The sequence below is a fragment of the Salarias fasciatus genome, chromosome 2 (assembly GCF_902148845.1).
Source record: "Salarias fasciatus chromosome 2, fSalaFa1.1, whole genome shotgun sequence".
In the NCBI taxonomy this organism is placed as follows: domain Eukaryota; kingdom Metazoa; phylum Chordata; class Actinopteri; order Blenniiformes; family Blenniidae; genus Salarias; species Salarias fasciatus.
Genome location: NC_043746.1, coordinates 24,925,925 through 24,953,863, shown reverse-complemented (window position 1 = coordinate 24,953,863; position 27,939 = coordinate 24,925,925). Strand labels below are relative to the sequence as shown.

Here is a 27,939-nt window from a genome sequence, read left to right as displayed (position 1 = left end):
CAGTCCTTCAGAAATCTGTCCTATTGAAATGTTTGTTTACTGGAGTCACTTTTCAGGGATAACTTGTAAACTAGTTCAGTTCAATTCAATTCAATTCAATTCAATTCAATTCAATTCAGCTTTATTTATGAAGTGCCAATTACAATATGGTTGTTTCTAGACACTTTTGCAGAGAAAACCCAACAGATCCACATGAGCAAGCATAAGCGACTGTGGAAAGGAAAAACTCCCTTTTAACAGGAAGAAACCTTTGCAGAACCAGGCTCAGAGGTGGCGGCTTTCTGCTATTCCGGTTGGGGTGTGGGGACAGAAAGAGAAGGAGATAGGACAGACAGTTTCTTGTACCTACATACAGTTCATATATAAACACAGGGTACATAGGCTACAATGGCATGTAGCAATACAATGAAATTACAGTATTACAATGAAATTACATTGGAAGGAGAGAAAGGAGCAGAACTGGGAGCCGGTTCGACATGGTAGGAGCCCAGGGTTAAGTAAACTCTTACACCCACTGGGTCCGGGTTCCTCGATTAATCAGTGGAGCAGCTGTTTTGATTGATGCCCAATTAGAATTGCACCCATTGAATCCAGGCTGTCTCAATGGATCAGCCGTGATTGATGTTCTGTCTGTGATCCCTCAATCACAGCTGGAGTCCAGCTAAGAGACAGCCTCTTCGTCCAGGGTTTTGGTGTTCTGACTTTTTAGTCTCCCATAGTGGAAAAAGAGCGAGAGGGGGGGAAATCATTTTATTTCCATTGAAGTAGACACAGGTTCACAGATTTATACAATAAATCCACGACTCATTTTCCCAACATCACCTTACAGAACAGTTACATAATAGTTGAGAGAGAGAGAGAGAGAGAGAGAGAGAGAGAGAGAGAGAGAGAGAGAGAGAGAGAGAGAGAGAGCAGGCGTGACCCCTAACTGTAAGCTTGATTGAATAGAAAGGTCTTAAGCCTCGTCTTAAAAACCGAGGCTGTGTCAGCCTCCCTTACAGACACTGGGAGCTGGTTCCACATAACAGGAGCCTGATAGCTAAAGGCTCTACCTCCTGTTCTACTTTTAGAGAACCTAGGAACCTCCAGCAGACCAACACTCTGAGAACGAAGCGTTCTCCTGGAACAGTATGGGGCTAATAGCTGTTTAAGATATGATGGGGCCTGGTTGTTCAGGGCTTATAGGTTAAGAGGAGGATTTTGAATTCTGTTCTAGATTTAACAGGAAGCCAGTGAAGGGAAGCTAATATTGGGGTGATATGGTCTCTCCTACTGGTTCTTGTGAGAACTGTTGCTGCAGCATTCTGAAGGAGTTGGAGACTTTTTAGGCAAGTATTGGGGCCCCCTGATAACAAGAAATTCCAGTAGTCTACTCTGGAGGGAACAAATGCATGGATTAATTTCTCAGCATCACTTTGAGTCAGCATGTTCCTGATTTTAGAAATATTACGCAGGTGAAAGAAGGAGGTCCTACAGACCGGTTTAATGTGGGAGTTAAAGGATAAGTCTTGGTCAAAGGTCACTCCCAGGTTCCTCACAGTGTTACTGGGAGTTAAAGCAACACCATCTAGGGTCAGTATTTGATTAGATAATTTTTCTCTCAGGTGTTTTGGGCCAAATAAAATAAATTCTGTTTTAACTGAATTTAGGAGGAGAAAATTATGGCTCATTCAGGTTTTTATGTCATTAAGACAAGCTTCTAATTTAACAAGTTAATCTGTGTCAACTGGTTTCAGGGATAGGTAGACCTGTGTATCATCTGCATAACAGTGGAAGTTAATGGAGTGTTTCCTGATGATGTTCCCTACAGGAAGCATGTATAATGTGAAGTTCGCCAACAGCAGTAGTATTACCAGGTTTGATACGTGATGAAGGAACATATATGCAGATATTTCTCAACTAACCGACATTGGATTATCTTTACATTTTAACTAATTTAACATTTGCAACAACTACTCTGTGAAATTCTATTCTTGTAGTTTATGTGGTTTCTGGTTTTCTGAGGTATGGACATTTGAAAGAATGCGGCGTCATCTGCAAAGAAACGAGATCTGGGGGAAAGAATAAGAAAATTTTTAAAGTTCTAGCTTTTGGACTATTAACATTAGAAGGTTTCAAATTAAAACGAATTGTTGCATACTGCTGTGAACAGTCATGTTAGTTGGTATTATCGATATGAAATCAGAGATGAGTGCTGGTGTCCTGCACTCGGTGACTGATGAACTCTGAATGCGTCTTTCTAACTGAATATATCTCACATCCAGCTGAGTCTCTGTTGTCTCATCTGTATTATGACTGATGTAAAATATGTCAACACACTGAACCTCCCGTCAGACTGCCTGCAGCCACTCACTGTGAAACGCTTGGTGCATTCAGGGACTCTCCCCGGTTAAGACTTGACTTGTGTGACAGAAGAACTGAAATATCTGTCCGACTTCTGCAGCGCCTGATGTTCCGCTCCTCTGTGCTCCCGGACGTTTCCACCTCGTGGTGTCAGAGTCTCCTGGCTGGAGCGGGGAAGGAGTGGGGTCAAAGTGTTGTTGGACCGTTGGTTTTTCACACTCGCGAACCAGATGAGTGTAACAGCCTCAAAATGGACAAAAGGAAAGAGCGATCGGAACTTAAGAACTCGATGTCTCTGCCATTCAGAAGCAATACGGTGTCCACCCCCAAGTCTGAAACACAGGAATGTGCTCCTTTGCTCACACGACTGCATCCCAGTAGTGAATCTGTGGGCGGAAACATCCTGACAGAGAAGAAGGAGAAGAAGAAGAGAAGGTGACAGTGAACCAGGAAGGTTTCTGACCTCATCACTGTGTCTCATACCTGAAGGTGGAAAATGAATGTTGCATCTGTCAAAATCTACTTGTGATTCAGCCATTGTAATGAGCTCCCTCTGTGTGTTTGTGTGTGAGTGTGTGTGTCCTCGCTCTGCACTGATCTGTCAGAACATTATAACCACCGACTCTCTGTGTTTTGGCTCCTGTTTTGTACTCAAAGTTGACATTGGAAGCAGAAATACTGACAACTGTGAAGAATTTAACCGATGGAAGGGTGGCTGCAATGTCATGAACAAAAAGCTACGTCTGTATTGCACAAGTCACGCCCGCATTGCTCTGACGTTGTGCCTGCGTTGCACAATAATAGCACCAACATGTTCTAATTCATCCTGAAAACCTGCATGTAAACCAGTTCGGTGGCAAAAAGGCCAAAAATGGAAGTTATATAGTCAGCTGTTCCTGTTAAAGAGAAATGTGGGCTGTTGACATGTCAACAACAGAGGGAATTCACTCATTTACTTCAGTCTAAACACACACACACACACACACACACACACACACACACACGCACACACACACACACACACACACACACACGCGTGCGCGCGCGCGGTTGGTCTGAATTAAATGAGACTGCAGCAGCAGGCCCACCAGGATTTGAATCTCTTAACGTTCAATAGAAAATATGGGGACAGTTTTTTTTTTTTTCTTTTTAAAGGCTGAAAAGTATTAAATGAAGGTATACAGAGACAAAGAAAGCAAAGCTCTCCTCTTGGTGCACTCAGATATGGATTTACATGTTGTCCGTAAAAAAAAAAAAAAAAGCAAAAGGAGTCGATCAGGACAGGACAGAAATAATTGGTCCACTGAGGACTGATAGGAGATCAGATTCACCTGCAGCAAACCAACTTCCCTGTTTTTGTTTCTGAGGATCATCGCAATGAACTGAGTGTGTGTGTGTGTGTGTGTGTGTGTGCGCGCGCGCGCGTGCGTGTCAGCTGTCAGTAAAGCAGATTGTATTTGTTTTTCTCGCCGTTTTGCACATCGCCGTGGAGAATGTTTCCCGTGAATGTCGGCTTTGTTGATGAGACAGAAGTAAAGCTGCAGTTTCCTGGACAAATGTCTTAATAAAGGAACTTTCACTGTGAGAAGCAGACCTGCTCGTTTCACACCACAACAAACATGATCAGACACCGAGGGATCATCCCCTCTGACACCACAAGCACCTTCCTGCTCAATCCTAAATCACGCAATATTTCTCACACCATCCCGGAAAACCTTAAAGGTTTAAGAAGGTCAGAACACATATGAACACATTTTTTTTAAAGGCCAAAGCGGGGTCAGAAAAGCAGTCCAAGAAAATCACCAAATATCAAATATCCCACACAGACATTTTAACCAAGAAATGATGAAACCACTCAGTTCGACCTAACCGCTCTATTGCAACAACAGCTGAAACTTAAATTATGAGTTAATGGACAGCAGGTGAGACAGAGGTGAGAGGTCAGCCACTTTCTTCTGCACATGACCTGAAGGATAAGAGGATCTGCAATCTGAGTTTTCATGTATTTATCTATTTTTTTGCTAGATGGAATTTAACTGGGTTGATTTGTAATTTAATCTTAACCTGATTTTTGTTGACAGGCCGTCAACTTGTAATTTACTGTTTTCTCTGCAATCCAGCCGTTTCATTGCAGGAAACATGTCCTCCATCGTTCACAGGGGCCACTTCAGCATAGACTGATATAGCTTCAAAAAACTAAAATAAATTGTGAATAAAAACAAGTCACCAGTTTTGTTCTTGGTTAAAAGTGCCTTAAGGAGTTTGCACGTTTTATGCGAAACAGCGCCCCCTGCAGGCCTTGGACGTAATGCAGCTTAGTGAAAAACTCGTCCCTGTGGCTCGCTTGCATGGAAGAGGGGGACTCCGTCTTCGCTCGTTTAGAAGCGCTCAAGTAAGATTTAAGTTTCTTTTACCTGGTGGAGTCTGTGCTGGAGCTGTGGCAGTGCTAGAAGCCAGTCTTTTCTTACTTTCTGGAAGCTCCTGCTCAGTTGTTGCTCACTAAGCATCTGGCGGAGTAATGGCGGACAAAGCGAAACTGAACAAGCCTGAGCGTGCATTACGTCATTCCTTTCAAATTCTCCCCAAAAAAATGCTGGTGCCGGACCGGCACTGCAACTTTCAAGTGACAATTTAGCGCTGTTAGAGGTACTTGCAATGAATATGTCAGGGCACATTGTAAACATCATTAAAAATGTGTAACATATTTATGGTGGAAAATAAGTATTTTTAAGGTTGTAAAACTCCTTAATGCACCTTTAAAAGACAAGGAGCAAGCAAACAGTGAAGGTGTTTGTGTAATGTGCAGAGGTAAGAGGGTCTGAGCTCCTTTGCTTGACCTCCAGGAACGTCTGACCCGAAGTTGAAGATTGAAGCCACTCAGAGAGGTAAGACCACGAAAACAGTTGAAGACAGTTGAACTTTAAAGTGCACAGCCAGGAATTGGATGAAGCCTGGACCGAGCCTGGGGTGCTCCAGTTAAAAGACTGCCAAAAGAAAGTGTTTATATACAGCGACGAAGGGAACAGACTGACTCCATCCAATTTAAAGTCACTGTCCATCTTCAAACCAGAGTTTAAGAGAGTTGACTTCACATACAGTGCTGAAGGTCAAAAGGTCAAAGGTCAAATTTATTTATATAGCAAATTTAAAACACAGTAGCCACTGCTCAAAGTGTTGCACACATTTTAAACAAGCATTAAAATATAACATACAAGAAAGAAAGAAAGAAAAAGAAAACTATTTAAAAAAATATAAGGCACACTGTCTGGTTCAGGTTGTGTTGAAGGCCAATGTGAAAAGATGGGTTTTTAGCTGTGATTTAAAAATTTCAGTCGAGGAAGCAGATCTGATGTTCAGAGGGAGACAGTTCCAAAGCTGTGGTCCCACAACTGCAAAGGCTCTGTCGCCTCTGCTCTTACACCTGAAGGGGACAATTCATCTGATTGGGGATTTCACAAGAGCCTTTGGCATCAAACGCCATGATCAATTTGACTGAAAGCAGCAGTCTGATAGAGAAAGCATCTTTCTTTTTCAGTGGGATGTAAATCAAAGTCAGCATAACAATAACAGCAAATACCACACTTTCTAAAAATGGAAGCTAAAAGTAAATGTAGATCAAAAGCAGGGCCTGAAGATAAAGCCGTGTGGAACTCCAGGTGTCAGGAGTGGAGCTGGCAGACAGTGAATTCTTCCAGACAGCACCTGAAACACTCTTTAACGCTGCCATGATACTGCACTCCACTGTGCATTATGGCAGAACTGCTTTGCATGAAAAATACCTGCAATCAGACTGTGGAAACATCATTACACAAGCATCCATCACTGTAACACAGGAGTCCGTCAAGGCTGAGATGTACGGACGGATGCATTTTTCATGAACGCCTCCACACATCACTTATCCATTTTACAGCTGTCCGTCATCCATCAATATTCCACCTATCCATCCAGACTACAAGCAAAAACTGAAAAAAGCCCCGTCCAGTCAGAAAGAACGAACCAGAAAAATGTCAGCAAAACTGCCAGAAACCAATGAACCAAGAATGAACAAATAAAAAACAAAAACTAGAAAAAAATAACTGAGGACTGCAAATGATGACTTAACAAGGTTAAAAAAAAACAAACAGTCGGCCAGAAACCACACAAAATAAAAATCACTGCAAAAATAAATAAATAAATAAGTTTATTTAAAACATCAGGTTTCTACTAAAAACTCCATCATCACCAAACCTGAGCAGAAGAGGCGGTCGCCACGGTAACGGGAGGCTTGTGACAGGTGTCCTGTCTGTTCAGAGGTGTTGTCGCCGGGGGCAACACTACCAGTCAAAAAAGGAGATGTAGGGGAGTGATACGGGTGGGGGGGGGGGGGGGGGGGGGGGGGGGTGGGGGGGGGGTGACGGGTGAGGAGGAGATCAGTGAGGGGAGATTAAAGTGTCTCCACAGATCAGGAAAAAACACCTCGTGGGAAAGAAGTGAGAGAAGCTGCAGCCCGAAGGTTTCAGGGTGCACACACACGTGATGTGGTCTGAGTTTAACAGCACACACACACACATACAAGCGCACACACACACACACACATAGAGCAGATTAAAGTGTCTCCACAGATCAGGTAAAAACACTCTGTGAAGAAGAAGAAGTGAGAGCAGGAGCCGATGGAAGATTTCAGGTTCACGGGCCTCATCTGTCTGTGAGCAACACACACCACACCACACACAACACAACACACTGCAATATAACACAGGGGAGATTAAACTGCCTCCATGGATCAGGTAAACACACCTCGTGGGAACGAAGTGAGAGAAACTGCAAGTCTGAAGCTCCCAGATTTACACATGTGGTCTGTTTCAGGAGAACACAACAGAAGAGACACTGAACTCAACACTTGAAGGTTTTTGGTTACTGTGTGGTTCTGATGGTTGAATTTTCTGAGGTTTCAGTTCTGATCTGTCCTTCAGTGGCTGTAGACAACTCACAAGCACATACAAGAGCGATAGGTAGTTTCCTGGAAAACGAGAGTGACTTCTCAGGTCGTGTCTGTGCGACGACTCGTTCATAATAAACGTATGTTAAGTCTCTGAACACAAACCATTTTTAAGCCATCCAATGAAGGTTTGCTGGACCGGAAACAAAAGCTGACAAATGATGAGGTTCTGTGGACATTGTCGAGGCAGAGGGAGGAAAGGTAGGAAGAAATTGAGTCCATAAGTGGAGGAATGATCTAATAAATATGCAGGAGTGTATTTATGGATTCATCTGGAGATTGGAACCATCTCATCTTCCTCCAGCTCCTCTTTAATCTCCTGCTCCTCCTCCTCCTCCTCCGAGCTGTGTTTAAGGAGGCGTTTTCACCAAAGCACCTGAGGACATTAATACTGCGACCTTCACTCAGGAACCAGCAGCTCATTAACACACCGCAGAGGCTCTGGCTGCCCAGGGAGTGCCTGAAGGACCCCAGTATGTCTCCAACCAGCACTGAGCAGAGCGAGACGTCCTCACGTATCCAAGACATTCAGCTAGTCTGGATCAAAGTCAACGGGTCCATTCAGTTCTGATGCTTTACACAAAGAAACCGTTCAGACTTCCCCTGGAGGGCTTCCAAACACTGTGACAAACCAGTTTGAACTGGCCCAAACCAGTCCAAACATGTTAATTATGCCAAGACCAATCCAAGCCATGAACAAAACCAGTCTAAAGTGGCCCAAAGAAGTCTCTACCAGTTAACGATACTGCACAAACCACTCTGAATTCAGCTCAAATAGTAAAAAAAACATGCCTGCCCAAACCAGTCTCAATCAGTCCAAACTATGTAAACCCATCTAACCAAGCTTAGTAATGTTTAGACCAGTCCAACTCGGTCTAAAACCTGCCAAAATCACTTTGATTCTGTTGAAAAAAACTGCCTAAACTAGTCCAGAGGAGTATAAACCAATCCAAAACCAGTTAAACTCATCCTAAAACCATGGGAACCCCCGTAACAAACCTGACCATGCAAAGCCTAGAACAATTCTGATCCAGTGGAAACCAGTCCGAAACAGTCCAAAACCAGCTAATAACAGTCTAAACAGGTCCAAACAAGACCAAACTAGTCTCTATCAAATATTTACCGGTATAAACCACTCCAAATATAGTGCAAATAATAAAAAAAGTTTCCCTGTCCAAACCGGTCCAAACCAGTTGAAAACCATTAGGCCCATCAAGTTTGGTCACGTGTCAACCAATCTAACACAGTCCAGACCAGTTAAAACTGGTCCAAACCAGTCTAAAACTGTTTATTCCAATTAAGCAAGTCTGATCATTCAAAGATGAATCCAAACTCAGTCTAAACTTGGTCTAGTTTCTGAAAAAAGGAGTGTAAATTAGCAAAATGATCAAAAATTAGCAAGACAAAACCCGAAACCAGTCCAGTGTGTGTGTGTGTGTGTGTGTGTGTGTGTGTGTGTGTGTGTGAAGACTTCGGTGTGCTGCTCATGTGCTCAAACAGAAGTGAAGACAGAGACTCTGGCTTATTGTGACCTCTGGTTCAGAACTGACTGCTGTCAGGGACGTTTCTCCCTCCGAGGAGACGTCGATGAGGCGGATTATCTGCGTCCCCCGCGGGCCGTCACGTGCTCGTGGTTCAGATCTGATGCAGGAGAGGGTTTTACAGAGCAAAGCTGCCTTCTGTGCATCGGCGTCTGATCGCACTGTGACACGAGCGGGGCTGTTAGCCGGCCGTGAGCTGTGAGAACGGACGCAGTGAAACTGATTTCACTCCAACAGCAGGCAGCAGGGAAGTGTGTCGGAAAGGAAAGTCGATATTTAGCGTCAAGCTGTGATCTGCTACAAAAAGACAATCTCATAATCTCACATTCGTCTTCAATACTGTCTGTACAGCCGCTGACAAGCGTGAAAAAAGCCGAACCTTAACATTAAACTATACTGAAACTATCACAATACTAATCCAAAACAAGAAAAAAAAATAGTGAAAAACTAGATCAAACTACCATGAAACAAGTGGTTTATAGAACCAAACTTACAAAATCTTTTCTGATAACATCCAGAAACTTCCAGAAAAAGGAATAAAGAAAAACGCTAACTCAAACTCAGCCAAAACCTAACAAAAAACTAACCTGAAATCAGCTCAAAACCAGCACTGAACTGGAGCCAGTACTACTAAGGACTAGTCTGATACCAGCCCAAAACTAGCAAGGAACTGTTGATACCAGCCACAAAATAGCGTACAACTAGAATGACAACAGCCCAAAATGAACTGAATACAGTAAAACTGTCCGGATCCCATTCCAAAACCAAAAAATCTCATTTTAAATGAGCCCAAAAGTGTTTAAACTAAACTGAAAGCAACACCGACATAACGTAGAGACGATCTCACAAAAAAACCCAATCAATCCAAAGCTAACAAAACTGAACCAACAAGAAACTAACCCACAACTGGCAACGACCTCCCCATATTGAAGTCAGTCAAGTTTGAGTGTTCATGTGTTTCATTCTTTCAAAAATCTGCAGCTAATCTGAAGTTAAGCGTGGGCAGCCGCTCAGTATTCAGCAGCTGGTCTCCCAGAAGCCGTGTTGGACTGCGAATGCATCTCTGTGCATTAAAGGAACTCCCCCGCTCCCTTTCGGGTTAATGAAATTCCAACCGCATGTGCAAAATGAAGCCCAGCGGGCCTTTTTCTCTCCTTCCCGGTCCGATCGGCATCCCTCTCATTTGTATCAATTAGGCCGAGCGGAGGATTAGAGCCTGAGCCGTGTGCACTTCAGGGACGGGCAGCGGCGGCGGCGTGTGAAGCACAAAGGCAGCAGAAATGTCCTCCATCAGCTCCTCCGCCGGCCTGCCTGCATGCACACAGTGAGAAGCAGCAGCTGACCACAGGCGTCCTCCTGAAGCCCCCCGCAGCGTCTGCGACCGCCGAGTCTCGGCTGAGTACAGGTTCGAGAAAACCTGAAGGACTCGCTACGTCAAGGTCTGAGTGGAAATGTTACTTTATAGCGTTGCGTCAGTACTGGAGAGGCTGCAGACAGCTGGAGCAGAACAGGCATTATGTGTGTAGTTTGTGTGGGGTAACATACAGTTGGTGCAGAAAGTTAAATTTTATTAATCTATAGCTTGAGTTTAAAGTAGACGTAGCCACGATTTCCTGTCCAGGTTTATACTCAAGTCTTTCTCCCATTAAAGTCTGGATTTGGCCACATTGGGCCTCAGAGTTGATAGAAGAGCTCTATAGACCTTGGAGATAGTTGTAAGCAATGGCTGGGTACTAAGGCATGACAGGCAAATCCCTCTGACATTTCTGCCTATTTCTGATGAAATCTCCCAGTCGGACATAACGGAAGAAATCTTTATTCGTCAAACTGTATTTCTGTTTCAGTTGTTCGAGAGGCATAAATATTACTACCTTGTTATTGCAGTACTCCAATCGGTACCTTTCTCTGACCATGGCTTGTAGTTACTATTCTGAAAAAAGCAATGGTAGCAGTCTATTTTTCCATGAAGGAGTTTTGGGGGAGAGAAATCCATCCTGTCTGAACAACTGACAGAGTTTGTTCCAGACCTGGACTGAATGGATGATTAGGGGATTGTCTGTTGTAGTTGTAATAGTTTATTTATCCCATTTATACGGTAAATCTGTTGATGACACATCATTTATCTCCATCTTTTCAATGTTAAGCCATGAAGGGGGACGGTCATCATCAAACATCCGCGCCAGGAATCTGGACTGAGCAGCATAATAATACATTTTAAAGTTTGGAAGTTTCAGTCCTCCTTCATCATAGTTTGGGGTTAACCACAAATAAACTGTCAAATAAACACACACACACACACACAGACACACTCCTATTTTGTTTTGCAAAAAAGAGGAGACATGGCATGTCACTGAGCGTCATGGGAAACAACACCAGTGGAGCCGCCCACACCAGGAGAAGTCAAAGTTCATTGATAATGGGCCCCCAGCGCCCGACCCTCAACCCCGTCAGACCAAGGGAACCCGCACACCAAAGTGTGGAGCCCCCCGGGCCGGCCTGGACCACAGGACCCGAGCACAGTAACCTCCGCAGTGGACCAGACCACAAACATGAGGTTAGAGCTACATGACTACAAATACGGAGGATAACAATGGGTAAATGTTTTGACTAGTCTGATAATATTCCATTCATTGGAACCAGAAAGCTCAATTCAAATGAAACATTTTTGCAGGTTTTGTTAAAACTGTGAGATCAAAGATGAAAAGAAAACGAAAATATTCAAACTTTGTGTATAATCGTCATAGAAGCTAACACAGAGAGGAGAACGTGGTGTCTGTCATGAGTGCAGGATGGAAGGACCTACACGCAGCCAGCCAGGCGGAGTTCAAAACTCATTTATTGCGGGTAACAGGAACGCAGGGATACAGGAACACAGGATTCAGGAAGGCTGAGCTGAGCCGACATGCAGGCAGGGACACAAAAGCACGCAGACCCGCAAGGAACCAACAAGACACACCAGGAAAGCAGGGCTTATAAAGAGGGAGGGCAGGTGCAACCCATTAGAGTGGTAAAGAGGGAGGCAGGAGAACATGAGGGCAGACGAACACAAAACAGGGCCCGAGCGCCCCCACATGGCCACAGGGGCACAGGGCGTGACAGTGTCGTCCACATAAAACCACAGTCACACTCATGATGCTGCTTTCAAAAGTATTTTATTGTGAAACAGGAAGAAGGAAGTGAATGAGTGTTCAAGTCAAGATGGGACTGAAGTCATTTCAGATCTACAGAAGCATGGGGGGGGGGGGGGGGGGGGGGGGCATGAGGCGGGCGGGGGGGGGGGGGGGGGGGGGGGGGGTTTCAGTGTGAGGAGCTGGAAGGTTCTTAAACTCATCGTCACTTTCCAGATGGAGCAAACAGGAACATGTGGGTTTACTTACAAGTGACGGCCGGGATTCTCCTGAGAGACCAGACTCACGGACACAGAGAAACACTGTTAAGATTTAACCACACATTACAAGACTGTACACACCGAAGGTCTGGAGAATCAAGTCAAAGCTTCAATAGCCAGTTAAAAAAAAACAAAAACTTGTCAGATTAAGAACTGAATAGAATCAGAATCTACACTAACATTCACAGCCATCAGCAGGATCTTAGCTAAAATACTTTGTTTCAATTGGGTGCAACTACATTATATGAAATGTGATTTGTGCTGGTATGGATTCTAGAGTTAATGTGCCACCACCACCAAAGGAACTTGTCAAAGCTGGGATGCTTCAATCAGCAATTAGCAACATGCATACCTGCAGAGGTGTCAAGAAAGTACTTTCCCATGCCATGTTTTTGTTGTGCCCAGTCAGTTAACAAAGGGCTGGGCTGATTTGAATCACCTGCAACAAACAGTTCTGGGCCCAGGTGATCACAATCAGCCCAGCTCTTCGAGAACTGACTGGGTACATGGAAAACATGGCATGGGAAAGTACTTTCTTGACACCTCTGCAATACCTGCAACAAAATAAATAAAAATCATTTTATAAATTTGCAACTTAGGGTGGGCCATATAGCATAAGAAGATATACCATCTCAGACACAGTGCAGCAAATAGATATAAACAGAACTAAACAAGCACAACAAAATACAACAGTTTAATTAAAAAATTATTGTTGGATCCTGTTTTTGGTCAGCATTTTACAAAATTGAAAATTAAGGACCTGTTAAAACTTGTGAGGACCTGTTAAAATTTTCTGAGGACCTGCTGAAAAAATTTGGAGGGCCTGTTAAAATTTTGACGAATTTCATGCCCTGTGTAAGAAAATATAAATAAAGGGAAAAAAAGTTAAGTGAACAATCGAAGAAGGAAAAACAAATCACAATTTCATAGCCAATATGAAAAACGAAGAAAACTCATCACCATGTGTGCCTGCATCATTTTTACCTGCACGAAAAGGAGCAGGAAGGAGAAAAGCGTATTTAATCCTCCCCCTTCACATAACTGTCATTATCTTCATGTAGACACTAAATCTCTGTGATTATTATCACTTTCAATGCCTAGAATACTGCAGAATGCTCTAATGCAGGGGTCAGCAAGTTGATCTGGCCTCGGGCCAATTTGTGTTTGCCACTTGAATAGCAAACAATAGCAGCCTGGAGTTACTGTTTATGCTGTCTTCAATCACTAACTTGTTAAAGAAACTGTCTTTTAAGACAAGAATGTAGGAAGAAATGTGGAAAGTACATTATAATAATTCTGTATTGTCAACAATTTAGCACCATTTCATTGTTGTGAATGATTGCTTTGATCAATGATTGATCAAACCATAATTTATTTTTTTCTGCTCTGAGATGATTAATTCCAAAAATTACTGAACATCCTCACCAGTTCCTAAAATAATTGTGTCATCAGCAAATAATCAGCAAATCCCATTCTCCAAATAGCTTCTTGTTCAGTTCAATACCACTCCACTGACTCCATGTTTCTCCAGTTTATTGATTAATATGTCATGGTTTATCATGTCAAATGTGTTTTTTTTAAATCAATGAAAACTCCAGCTGTGAGTTTTTTATTGTCTACAGAATTTGTCGTTTCATCGATAACTTCAGTTAGAGCTAGTGAAGTTCACCAGTTAGTTCTGAAACCATATTGACTTTCTGAGAGTAGGTTGAATTTCTCAATACATTTATCTAATCTGCTATTAAATATTTTCTGGAGGACGTGGGCGTCTGCCTGGGGGGGCGGCTTGGATCCGGGCTCTGTGATGACCGCCGGCTGTCTGGGCTCTGAGGGCCTCTCTGGCCTGCTTCTGGCCTTCTCAGAGGTCAGAGGTCATATATGCATGATCACTATCACCATCATATTCACATGATCACGTTGATCTTTAATCACACTTCACATACTCGGTTACCTTGTCTTCTTGTGGTGGTTAGACTAATGGTGATCTGTAGTAGACCTCTCTTGATGCACGCCCCTAGTTTACTACTAGTTACGACTAGCTATATTCAAAAAAAAAAAAAAAGGGTTTGTGGTGTCCTTGCATTTCCTTCCTCCCCTACACCTTTTATTTTTGTGGCCTGGTCTGTTCACTAATATGGTTCGAAAAAAAAAAAAAATGTATGTATGGTTCTGTAATTTTCTGTGTTGGTTGTCGGCTCTGTTTTGGTGTTGTCTAGATTGGGGGTTTGGGATTGTTTTTGGTTGCGTGTGGTGCGTCGACAACACTGTTTTGTATTGTGACTTTGTACATAGGTTGTGCACCCCCCCCCCCCAGCTGCCGAACAGGACAAGGGGAAAAAAAAAAAAAAAATTCTGGAGGACTTTGAAGAGTTGTAGGAGAAAAGAAACAGGTCTGTAGTTTGTCTGTCGCTGTTCTTGTAGAACTTCTTGAGAAGAAGTTATTATCGGGATCAATATCATTTCCTCTGGTATGTGAATGGTGTTCAGAGTACTGAAATGTTTGAAGCTGCAGATCATTATGTCTTGTAAGGTTTTGTGCAGGATTACTTTGTCCAGTACTTGTAGCTATTGTCTCAGATGCCACTCGAGGTGGAGAGTGTTTTCATACCTGGTAGAGCTGTATGTATTATTTTGCCGTGCTGCTGTGAGGATGGATAATGAGCTTATCATGTCTGAGGCATGCAATGTCACCCTCTGCTCTGGTAGCTCTTTGTTCAGGCATCAGTTCTTTCCTCCTCCTCCTCACTGCATCCGTGAAATCCTCATTTATGAAGATTTTAGAGCCTTTTAGTTTTCTGGGGTTTTGTGCTTATATCTAAAGTATTTTTGCCACAGTGGGTCTGGGTCTGTTGCTCACAGTTTCCATGTGCAGTTCTCTCTTTCCTTCTCAATATCATGCTGTAGCTGAAGGTTTTCACATAAAACCTTTTTATTTTTTCTGCTGACTCTCTCCCCTGTAGTCACCATTATCCCATCAAATACCAGGTTGTTTCTTCTGGACTGTCCCTCCAGATAGTCCATTTTATTGGTTTGGGCCATTCGACTGTCGCAGACGATGCTAAAGTCTGATTGTACCGAGCTGTGTCGTTCAGAGTGTTCTGATTGATCTGACTTGAGCTCATCCTCTTTTGAGTAAACTCCAGGCTTGTTTTCAGTTCCTGTACATCTTTTGCGAGCCCCTCCAGTCTGCTGTAAGAGGAGTCCATGATCATTCTCACAAATTCCTTCAAGTTTTCTTGTGCGGTACACATCTCTTTTCGTTGCTGTAGTAATTCAGATGTCTGTGACAGTGACACATACTCCTCGTCGTTCTGAGCTTCTGCTTTAGATTTGGGAAGAATGTGGGCCTTGTACCCGACACGAGTGAACAAAGCACCTTTTAAACTTGTCTTACTGGTAGGGAACTTCAGCGTGGAGCGTAGCCTGCTGCGTGCTAGCTTCCGGCTAACTGTCTGCAGTCCTCGCTGTGGAGTGAAGTCGCTCCTGTCATTGGCAGTTGGTGCATTAGTTTGTTTGCTAGGCTAGCGGCGGCTCCAGGGGGGGCCAAGTGGCTCCTCTTGCTGATGGTATAAGGGTTGCTGCTGTCGTTGGCCCGCGCGTTAGCGGCTAGCCAGCGGAGGCTCTTCCGGCACATCCTCCACTGCCAGTTTAACCTGGAGCAACAACATGCATCAGCAGCATTCTACCCCACAATCGGCTCGCCAACTTCAGCTGCACGTGTTCAACTCACGATTATCCCGGCCGGGAGACAAACCACCAACCCAGGCTGGAGTACGGTGGCCAAAAGGTGAAGGCAGTTGGTCCTCAGGCTTCGGCTCCGCTCTCCAGTTTCTCCATTTTCAAAATCCTGGGCTGTATTTTATCTGATGGGTTGTTGCACAATTCATCAACAGGAGTGGATGTGTTGCTTCAAACTGATTAACTTCAGCCACTAATTACTTCCTTTTTTTTAGTAGAAGTAACACGTTACATTCAGTAACGGCTTCATCTCCAGAGCTTTTTCCAGATAAAAAGTAAAATCCTGCTGAGCGACAGTCGTCCGGTTTCTGATTGTTGTTCTGACTCCTCAGCCGTTTCCACGGTAACCTGAAATCTTTGAATAGGTCATGTGATGAGCTAGAAATGAGAACGAGATGCAGAAGAAATGCGTCGTCCTCAGGAACTTTGTGACGTTTGGAGGCAGATTTGCAAAGTGTGTTTTTGTGTGTGAATCAGAATAAGGCAAAAATTAAAGTGCAAAAATGAGGTTAGCTTGGAGGAGTCAGAGACGCGCCGATCTACTCAGAATGCGGTGACGATAAAACATGGCTTCAGCCAGACTCACTGAAGCGACATAAAACGGGACGCCACCAGTCCCACCGATCAGCGCCGTGAAGACGGCGTCCGACAGCGGCGAGGAACAGGAGGAAATAAAACCACATGTGCCCTAAAAACGGCATCACTGCACCATGAACGGCGAGAGCGTCTCTTCGTGTTTGAGGGCGTTCCGGGCTATGATCTGCTCGATGGCGATGTACGTCCCCGCCAGGAAGCCCACCAGCCCCACCACGCTGATGATGGCGTTCTTGACAGTGACCAGCGGCGACAGGTCCTCCGTGTGGAAGGTCAGGATCTGCAGCAGCGGCGGGAAGATGAGCGCCAGGAAACTGCTGCTGACCGAGCCCACCAGGGAGATGACCAGGTCCAGCTCCGGGATGAGGACGGCCAGGGCGCCTGCACGTGAGGAGAGAGGGGGGAGGAGGGAGCGTCAGAGAGTGTGTACTCGACAACACACTCCCACAGTGTGTGTGTGTGTGTGTGTGTTTCAGTCTCTGAATGAAGCTGGCTCTCATTAGCAGATCAAACAGTGTTTGAACATCAGCTGCGCTCTGCGCTGCGTTCATCACGTTAACCTGCCGACGAGGACGAGCCGCTTGCGCTCCGCCGGGGAATAAAGCCTCACTTACAAGGAGAGGACGATGAAGGGCGCGCTTTAAACCACATCTGAAGGCAGGAGGAGGAGGAGGAGGAGGAGGAGGAGGAGGAGGAGCAGGTCTGAATATTCATTGAACACAGAACTTTCAAAATCTGAGGAATGTGCTCCTAAAAGCAGCGGAAATGACAGAATGTCCACCGACAGACATCCTTCAACTGACGCTGCCAGCTGGTCAGACTCATCGCTTTTTTTTAACCCAGCAGAGTACGGACCAGGAGTCCTGTTCATCCACTTGTACAATGTTCGGTTGCATCGTTCAGAAAAAAGTTGCGTTTTCAGGGTCTTCGAGCGCCTCTGTCATGTAAACAGGGCTGGACTGGGGTTCGAACCGCTCTGACACACGTCCACTGATCCACAGGAGGGAACGCGGCGGAGGGTGTTCGAGGCCGGTGCGTCTGGGCGCCGCTCTCCAGCCTCTCTGCGTTGATCAGCAGTTATTGTGTGAAATGATTGCGGTAAACGGTCCGGCGGTGAGCGAGAGGAGGATAAACACACACCTCGGCCGCCTGTTCTTATGAATAAATGCATATCAATCCCTCGTTAAGCCATCATTTGAAATAAGGGACGGGCGTCTCCAACAGAACGGAAACCCGACACGCAGCCCGCAATCTGTTGTTCTCAGAGAGAAATGAGGCGGCCGCCTGAATACAAACAACTTATATTCATGAGTACCGGACATGAAAACATCCACGTTCACATCCACGAACACAAACGCAGCCCAAAGAGAACAATTTCACCCAAAATCCAGAAAAAAAAAAAAAAATTGAAATATCTGAATTTTCTTTACTGAAACACATCAAGTCCCTAAATTCTAATTAAATCTTACGATTAACATCAAACATTTGATGAAAAAAGAAAAAAAGTTTTTCTTTTACATACAATATAAAAAAAGAAATCATTTAAAGAAAATCTGAAATGATAAATTAAATGAAACAAGAAAAAAGTAACAAAATAATCATACTACATTAGGAAGTTGAATTAAACTAGTAAATTGAACATTTTTAATTACAATAATTATGATTGAAAAAAAATCTGAATGATATAAATAAATAATTCAATTTAATATATAATTTAAAAAAGCAAAGCAAAGAAGAAACAAATACGGAAGTGAAGAAAACTTGACGAGTGGAAATTTAAATGTTGATTTTCAAAATAATACATTTTATTAATTCTTTTTTTTAATTCTGCCTTTGCAATATAAAGTATCCAGCTCCCTACACTTGGAACAAGTTGCAAAACGACTATAAATGGAGTGAACTCATTCCCTTGAGCTCTTTTAAAACAAGGCTGAGAGCATTCGAGACAGCACCTTTTACATGTCATTGTTATTGATTTCAACTGTAATTTATTGAACTGTGCATTGTAACTTATTACTTTGTGACCCCCAGGACTCCCTTGAAAAAGAGGTTTTTAATCTCAATGGGACCTACCTGGTTAAATAAAGGTTAAAAATAAAAAAAAAAACAATTTCCCTGTGAGTATTGGAACAGTAAAGTATCAGGATCAACACTCAAAACTGAGAATCTGGGAGCAGAAAGTGAGATCGGGACATCCCTCATTGCTACACCCAAGTTGGCTGTAAACTCCAGCCAATTTTATTTCCTCATTTTAATATTTCCTGCAGTTTTAAAGGAATACTCCACCCAAAAAACGATTTGGCCTCATTTTCTACTCACCCTCATGCTGAGAAACACTCTGGAGCACTTTTTTGCTGTTTCAAATGCAGTTGGAGATGTTTGGGGATTTTCGTTGTCAACAAACAGGGACCGACAGAGCCCGACAGAAAAAATGGTCCATAAAATCCACAAAACGTTCCCATTTTCCTTCATACTGCTCGTCTGCTGTAATCCAAGTGTCCTGAGCGCGTAACGTCCATAATTAATTCTTAACGAGGTCATTTAGTACATTTTAAGAGCCCAAACAGGGCACTCTCATACAGCTCCATTGCATGTCTGCGCGCGCACCCTGAACTACGGAAGCCGCGGCAGACCAAGCAACACGCTTGTGCCCTTTCAGCAGGACACCGAATTCAAAGCTTTAAAACAGTAGCCAATCACTTTTGTGATTGGCCACAGCTCGGTCACTCACAGCAGAATATAAACAGCGGAACTTCTTCTTCTACGCTTGCAATTTAGAAAAGTAGTCGCTGAAAGCGCGCAAGCATCTGGCTTGGTCTGCCGCGGCTTCCGTAGTTCAGGGTGCGCGCGCAGACATGCAATGGAGCTGTGTGAGAGCGCCCTGTTTGGGCTCTTAAAATGTACTAAATGACCTCGTTAAGAATTAATTATGGACGTTACGCGCTCAGGACACTTGGATTACAGCGGACGAGCAGTATGAAGGAAAATGGGAACGTTTTGTGGATTTTATGGACCATTTTTTCTGTCGGGCTCTGTCGGTCCCTGTTTGTTGACAACGAAAATCCCCAAACATCTCCAACTGCATTTGAAACGTCAAAAAAGTGCTCCAGAGTGTTTCTCAGCATGAGGGTGAGTAGAAAATGAGGCCAAATCGTTTTTTTGGGTGGAGTATTCCTTTAAAGCTCTGTGGTCAAGAAAAATAGTGACAAAACAGAAACAACAAATAAAATCCAGCCCAAACGATAACGCTTGAGATCTGACAGAATGACAGGCATCACACAGGAAGTGGCCTTTCAGCAGAAAAGGCTGTGAGTGACTGTCGGGTAAAAAGGGCAGGAAAGCAGTGGAACATGGCGGCGAGACGCAGGGAGAAATGACAGCGTGATGAGCTGCCACTCGCCTCTCCGACGCCCATTGTGCTGCCACAAAATGCCAGGCGGGGACCTTTGGAGCTCGCCAGGAGCAAACAAACAAGGAGAGGAAGAGTCAGAGGAGGAGCAGCCTGACGGATTCACCCAGAACCCCCAGGAAGAAAAAAAAAAAAAAAACCAAACTTCATGGAGACTCTGGGTGGCGCTAACAGCTTTTTAGCAGTCACTTTCAAGACTGGCTGCAGATTTTCACTCACTGATTCTGAGCTTGTTGAGCACAAACCAGGTCAGAGCGGCGGCGTCTTGAACCGCCTGCTGGCCGTCTGTCCTCAAGTCAGGGTGAGAGTCCGGCTCCTCCGGGTGAGGCCGCTCCAGAGGTGTGTTTGGGATGTATGAAGTGATCGAACAGCAGTCCAAACACATTACGTCCGAGTGCTCTGTCTCGTGACACGCACACGGAGAGGAAATGTCGGCAGCCATGTCTGATCGCTGCTGCTGCCACTCACCGGCTCATCTCCCCGAACGGAGGAAATACAGTCAAACAGTTTGTAACTGGAGAGTTTCAGCCGCAGTAACAGCCAGCGTCACTCACAATTAAAGCGACAAACCGTCCTATGTTTTCTTGCCTGAGCACTGAGCTCAAGTTAGCCACAAGGCTAGTTTTAGCTAGCTAGCGTCTGTACTCTTACAGGCCACTTTAGTCTGCGCTGACGCTGCAATACGATCAATACGGCGGATATGTGGTCTATTTTGAAGAAAATGTTTGATCACTGGAAGTGAAATTCAAATAAGAAACTCAAGCAATGTTGTTTTCAACAAAACATGAGCTCCGGTAATATATTGCAATGAACTCAGACAAAATCCCTTCAAACTGAAGTGTGTTTTACACAGCATTTGCCTTAAAAGATATTTAAAAGAAACTTAAAAGAAATTAATTCTTTAAATGATTAAAAAAAAATCATTAATGTATGCTTGATTGCTTGATCCAGCAAATGTGGTGTGTGTGTGTGTGTGTGTGTGTGTGTGTGTGTGTGTGTGTGTGTGTGTGTGTGTGTGTGTGTGTGTAGTGTTTATTATTCCGTGCCGGTTCGGCCCTCACTGGGTGTTTCACTGAAGTATTACTGTGTGAGAGTGTGACTGCCTGCAGCTCCAATCCAAGCTCATGTGGAAACAATGAAAAGAGACGAAAGGAGACCAGAGACAGAACAAAGAGTTCTCCCCGCAGGAGGAAACACACACACTCACACACTCCGTCAGTGGAGCGTGTGGCAGCAGCAGCGGCGAGTTCCCGCAGGAAACACGTCTCATCTCGCCGGCGCGTGGTGAGAGCGAGCGGCGGCTGGAAGGTAACCTGAAGACATGAAGAGGCTCATGGACGCATTCATCCACTTTATGAGCTCATCAGCAAGCCTCCGCGTGCACACACACACACACCAATTGACAGAAACATACAGATGCAGAAAGTGAAACACACAAAATGACAAGTAAAGTCGCAATCCTATACACACAAACAGAAAAGTACACTGAAGTTTTTTGCAAACAAACACACACACACTTTCATTTAAGGCCCCAGACTGTCCCTGCCACTCATGTCATTCACATCAATAATGACTCAGATCTCTGAAACCGCTGTAAAGATGAAGGGTTTCATGGCGTTTCTGCTTCCATGTGTTGGAAAGTGTGCAGTTGTCTTGGGACTGTAGGAGTGAAGCAGCAGCAGGTTTCATGTCAGAGCTCCTCGGCTCACGCAGCAGAGCAGCAAACACGTATGTTCAGAGTGAAGTCAATGAAGAGGGCGGCAGCCTCCTTCCTCCTCGTTAGCTGCAGATTAACCATCGATCGGCAGCGGTTAACTCCTCTTCCAATGGAGGAAGCTGCTGTGATGGTTTCAGACGGTTTGGCGCTCACGCAGCTTTATCTGGATTTCATTTGGAGTTTTTATCGTTTCTCCTGTTTTTCACGTTTGATTCTGAAGTGTGAGCGGACGGTTGAGACTCACATGTGAAGATGACCAGCACGGTGCGCAGCGTCAGGTCCACGGCGGTCTCCCAGCGCGGCGGCACGCGGGCCACCGCGGGGGGGATGAGGATCTCTGCCGGCACGTAGAACTGCAGGGCGAAGGTGATGAAGATCCCGAAGCAGTAGAGGAGCTTCACGGTCTGGTAGGTCCTGCACAAAGAGAGGGGGGAGTGAAACTCACCATAACACCCTGCTGGTGGGCTGCATGGGTCTGTTTGCTAATAGCAGAGGAGTGTGTGTGTGTGTGTGTGTGTGTGAGTGTGTCCTCACCAGCAGTTGGGCAGGTTGAGTGTGATGCTTCCTCCGATGTCGTCTCCAAAGCACATGTATTCGATGGTGCCGAGGCTGATGTAGAGGAAGGTGACGATGCCCATGCCCAGGTACAGCACCAAGGTGAAGGTGTGAGGCCTCTGCATCTTGTTCTCCAGAGGAAGGACCTGCACAAACACACACACACACACATTTAATGTGGCCATTTCGCTTATGTGATGCTCTGCTCTGGGACGTCGCGTGAGGAGGATGTTGAAGACCACGGAGCAGAGCATGAGACATGTCACGAGGCGGAGCAGATCATGGAAAAACTGATAATGTGAGGAGTGAATGCAAAGAGCTGTGATCTGAAGTCCTAATCCAGAGAATCAATGCAGGCGCACACTTCCTGTTCACACAAGGTATCAAAAGGCTTCGGGCGCCGTCTGTACCGGGCGTGGTTCAAGCTGCTCACGTACCACTCCGATGCCTTCGAAGGCAAAGATGGCCGTCCCGAAGAAGAGTGGGTAGTCTTTGGCTCGGCCCACTTTGGGGAGGTTGATGGGATACGTGATGTTCTGCAGACAGAGATGAAGCATGGTGAGTTATTCTGGAATTGGATGGATTTACACCTGCAGGATCCACTGTGGGCCAGCAGGGGGCGCTCCACCACTGTTGTTCTGTGCGATTGGTTTCCTTTGAGTTTTTCATCACATTTTGCTGATTTTAGTTTTCCTCTCATATTTTAAGAGCCTTAATTAAGCCGTGTTTATTCAAAATTGTTGTTTTAATGTGCTTCATTTGTTATTTCATTGGTTTAATCTGTTTTTTAAATAATTTCAAGCAATTTTAATATCTTCTCAGTATTTTATATGCTTAAAACTAATCACTTTGTAATTATTATGATCAATACATTGGAAATTTGCATTCTAATACGATTCATTATTACATAATATGAATATAATAAAGTATATTATCCTAATATGTCATTATTTTATAGAACTTTATTCACTTTTAACAATTTTTAAACAATTTATTGAGATATTTTAACCTTTTCTGTCTCTCAGTGTTATTAATCAGTTTACTTCTTCATGTACATTCTTCTCTTGTATTTCCTGTTTTATTCTGTCTCTGTAATCACTGCATTTAATGTAATTGTCCCCTCCTGCAGGGGGAGAGCTTCATGACTGAGGTCTGAATCCCCGACTCTCTGACTCTGAGAGTCTATTGTGAAAGATGGAGGAGTCGGAGTCTCACGGTCAGAGAGTAGAAGTAGATCAGGACCAGGCTGGCCGTCATCATCAGGTTGGCCACCAGTGACAGCGGAGCCAGGAACTTCAGGTTGGGCGTGAAGACCAGCAGGATGAAGGCGGGCAGGAAGCAGAGCATGTAGAGGCGCGAGTCGAAGCTGGGCACCAGCACCTGGGTCTGGTTGGTGTAGTTGATGTGGCAGTTGAAGGTGGTGGCGTTGGCAGCTTCCACCACCTGCAGACGGGACGGAGAGAGAGAGAGAGAGAGAGAGAGAGAGAGAGAGAGAGAGAGAGAGAGAGAGAGAGAGAGAGAGAGAGAGAGAGAAGAGAGAGAGAGTAGAGAGGAGAGCCGAGAGAGAGAGAGACAGGAGAGAGAGACAGAGAGAGAGAGAGAGGAGAGGAGAGAGAGAGAGATGGAGAGAGAGAGGAGAGCGTCTTAACATCTGGACTCTGATTAAGATCAGGTTAAAGTCCATTCTGCTGAGAAATGTTCTCTCGTTCTGAAGCGAAAACAACTCATACTGAGAGCTGATAGTAAAACTGGTGTGATGTCTCCATCTGGTGGTCAAAAGCTGTATTACAGAACAAAATGACTTCGACAACTAACGGTGAATGGAGGAATTGTAGGAACAAGAGAACCAAGAGAAAATTCAGGAAACTCGGAGAAGTAAAACTTTGATGACAAACACTGAACCATCTATTACATTTGCCCAAGAGGCTAAATATTTCTCAGGAGACACTTCCAACTATAATATATCATTCTATATTTCAAAAACAACACACATGTCAAACATGAAATTACTGTCAAACAAATAATCAGAAAGTTAATGGAGAGAAATGAACAGATAAAGTTTTAGAAATGATGAACTGAATTTCCATGTTGTGATGATGCATCAGATCACTTTCTGTTACAACTTTGATGGAGGCCAACTAGAAACAAGTGTGTGTGCAGGATGAGTCAAACTTTATTTTTCAATTTAAATCCTGAAAAAACATTGAAATATTAAAAACAAAACCTGAGGGAGCAACATGAGCTGGTTGTGTGTGTGGGTGTGTTCTGGTACATACTCAATTGTGAGGACCAGAATGAGTTTTTAACCAACAGAGCAAGGACATTTTTGCAAAGTGAGGACAATTTTGGACAGACCTTTTGAAAGTTAAGACTTGAGTTTTGGGTTAGGTTTAGGGTGAGGGTTAGGGGCTAGACATGAATGGGAGTCAATGGACGGTCCCCACAAGAATAGAAATACAAGACTGTGTGTGTGTGTGTGTGTGTGTGTGTGTGTGTGTGTGTGTGTCTGTGTGTGTGTGTGTGTGTGTGAGAGAGAGAGAGAGAGAGAGAGAGAGAGAGAGAGAGAGAGAGAGAGAGAGAGAGAGAGAGAGAGAGAGAGAGTTCCTGGAGTGGATGTGTGACCAGCAGGAGGAGCTGTGCTGGTTCACTGAGTGTCAGAGAGACTTCTACTGTCAGTTTGGAGACTGGAGCTGCTTCAGCAGTGTGATGGGAGGGGAGTGTTCAGCTGTCAGTGATGAAGGAGAAACACTCTGTGACCATGAGACGTCTGAAACACACACTCCACATGTCTGCTGATGGACGGATGTCTTATTGTCACATGTATTCAGATGCTTCAGTAAAACTTAATTCCTCCCAACAGAAATGAGACACTTTGTGTGGTTTCCAGAGCTGCAGAAGCATTTTATAATGCAAAAAAAAAAAAAAGTCAACAAACACTGAAGATGGTCAACTCATGTTAAAGATCTTACACGTGTACACACGTACGCTGAAGATCCATTTAAGACGATAGTACAACATGTGTTCACTCCACGTGGCCTCGGCTAACCTCTGATAGGTGAGGACTCTGTGTGTGTGTGTGTGTGTGTGTGTGTGTGTGTGTGTGTGTGTGTGTGTGTGTGGCTCCTGCTAGAGGGGCCACAGCACATGGGGCCCTCAGCAGCAGGAGGTCACAGCCGGTGGTGAAAAGTGGAGACTCTCTGAGGAGAGCAAACACTCGCCGCCCTGCAGCTCCTCGTCTCTCCAGGAGACTCAGGCTTCGTCCGTCTGGAACCTTCTATGGAGAACGTGTTTCTAGTGAAAGTGCTTTGGGGGTAATTTACGTGACAGCAGCGCTCGGAGAAACTGAAAATGCATCATTTTGAAGCGCCGTGTGAATGGAGCTTCTATAACATCAACATCTCACCGGTTTGTGGCTCACACTGAAGGAAGTTTTCTATTTTACGTCATGAACCTGTTACACATTCTATGTCTGCTCCTCTGGGATCACCATATCAACCAGGATCTGCAGCTCATTGGTTGATTGGAGAGTTTAACGTCTGTCTGTGGGAACTCCTTGTCTGATTTCATCTTGGTGTGAAACACATCATATTCTCTGAGAGAGTAATCTGTACTCTGAGGTACAAGCAGCTCCTCTTCTTATTGCTGATATTAAACAAAATTACTGCTGCTTTTTAAGTTTGACATGATCTTGAGAGTTTTTTCCCTAGCCGGTGTCTGTCTGCCCGACTTTGACCTTATCTCCATCTGCTCCCTTTACCTGTACCTGCAGGAACATGTTCAGAAACAACAGCGACTCCGAGCCGAGCGCCGCTTGTTGCTTCTTTCATCGGACTGGTCCAAGCACGCCGCAGACTGAAAGCTGAAAGCTCCCCGATTTAATCTCAGACTGAAAGAGTCGACGGCTGTGGATCAGATGTCTGCAAATGAAAGTCAGAACTTATCTCACCTTCCTGCCGCTCGTCCCCTGTAGATGAAGCAGGCGGGCGGCGACGGAGCTGCAGATAACAGCCTGCGGGAACACAATCACAGAAGAGAGGGACGAGAGTTCTCACCAAAACATTCACATCGCGCTCTGATCCGGCTCATTTCCACTGGAAATGCTGCAGTTTTCTAAGCTACTTGAACAAACCAGACATCAGACTGTTTTCGGTATCGATGGGTCTGAAAGTCTCTTTGGACTCCTTCATTCTGACCACACAACCAAAGCTGTGGGGTAAACTCTACTTGCGGTGTTTGTGCTGCCTCTCGAGGTTTTTGACACCACAGCAGGAAAATAAAAGGATGTTTCTTCCTCTCAGGAGTCTGACTGAGCTTCATGATATCTGACTGACTGATGTACACTGAGAAGTCTGCCACGAGACACTGTCAGGAGAAGGTGCTTGGTCAGGGTCATAGCTCTGAAAAGTAGTGATGGAGAGATGAAGCTTCATGAACCACTGTCTTTGTTTTCTGAAGCCTCTAGATGACACTCTTGGTTGTAAGATTGAGGCTGAAGTACTGGCAATGAAGTGAGCTTTCAAACATTTCTTGAACAGATAGCACCATCTAGTGGCTTCAGAAAAAAAGACAGTGGTTAATGAAGCTTTATGAAGCTTCGTCTCTCCATCACTACTAAAAAGCTAATCTGCGGCCCCCTGCTGGTCATCACAGGTATTGCAAGTGGGCCATGGAGGTCATTTACATCTGGACAAAAACTTTTCAGTTTTGTCATTGAATTTGGTGTTTATACAAATATATATATAAAAAATACATATTTCTATCAAAACTTATAAAAAGTGATAACAGAGTGATTGAATTATATGATTCTTCATTCATGGGCTCAATATTGACAGGTTTTTTTCTTAAAGTTGGTTTGCCATCATTTTTCAAAACATTTTTTTTATTTATTTAATTTTTACGATCTCGAATGAACAACAACCACTAATGGTTACCATGGAAACCATTAGAGCAGAAACACCCGCCACAACATTATGACTCTGCACAACAAACTAATTAAAGATGCAGTCGACAACACTTTTACTACTTCTCATCACTGCTGGTTTTAATTCAAAACTGCCCATTGGTGTTTCTGAGAGGAAACCTGTGATTCAGCTACACTGGCTACTTTTACATGATTTAATTCCCCTTTAATTCAGAATAAAAATCAAATCTGTTTTAAAAAGATTAAAAATAATGTTTAAAACACCTAATTCCAAAAATGACCATTCCAAATTAAACTTAATTCTGAATAAAGTGACTGGTTCTGATTTTAAAGAGAAAAATTGTATAATTCATGTATGCGTTCATTTAGCTTTAAATTGATTCCATTTATTCCCTTGTCCTGTTACCCGTACAGAGAACATTACACTAGAAACCTTAACAGTGGCGAGTACACCGACATTCGTATCATCAGTAGCAGTGTTTCAGAAAAGTTGCGTTTTCACCCGTTTCCATGGAGACTGAACCAGAATATTTCCAAAAAATTGCATTTTCAGTGGCTCCAAGCATAACTGTCATGAAAACAAACACTCACAACTTGAAAATGTTGACGATTAAAAGTTTTAATGACTTGAGCGTCTCTGGGCCCGTGGAGGATCCGGTCCGGCCCCGACCGGACAAGCTGTCATCTGACTGGAACGAGTCATTCCTCATGGTTCAGGCCTCCTCGGAGGTTTGTGAACAGTCTGTTCTTCACAG

General features: G+C 44.2%; 1 protein-coding gene across 1 annotated transcript; it reads right to left on the bottom strand.

Moving 5' to 3' along the window:
• Positions 1-16,688: 16,688 nt before the first annotated feature.
• LOC115396693 (proton-coupled amino acid transporter 1-like) lies at positions 16,689-27,206 on the bottom strand. Its single transcript, XM_030102681.1, has 7 exons — positions 27,195-27,206; positions 26,210-26,272; positions 23,479-23,706; positions 22,701-22,799; positions 22,243-22,409; positions 21,953-22,122; positions 16,689-16,963 (listed from the first exon to the last, which is right to left on the bottom strand). Exons 1-7 carry the CDS (start codon positions 27,204-27,206, stop codon positions 16,689-16,691), a joined length of 1,014 nt encoding a protein of 337 aa, XP_029958541.1.
• Between the last annotated feature and the right edge of the window lie 733 nt (positions 27,207-27,939).

Bases quoted from the DNA above. Each gene is read 5' to 3' on its own strand.
- LOC115396693 (XM_030102681.1), bottom strand. The intron at 22,410-22,700 runs GTACGTGAGCAG...GTGTTTGTGCAG, and splicing joins CCTTCGAAGGCATCGGAGTG to GTCCTTCCTCTGGAGAACAA. The intron at 16,964-21,952 runs GTGAGTCTCAAC...CCTCACGTGCAG, and splicing joins CGTGCTGGTCATCTTCACAT to GCGCCCTGGCCGTCCTCATC.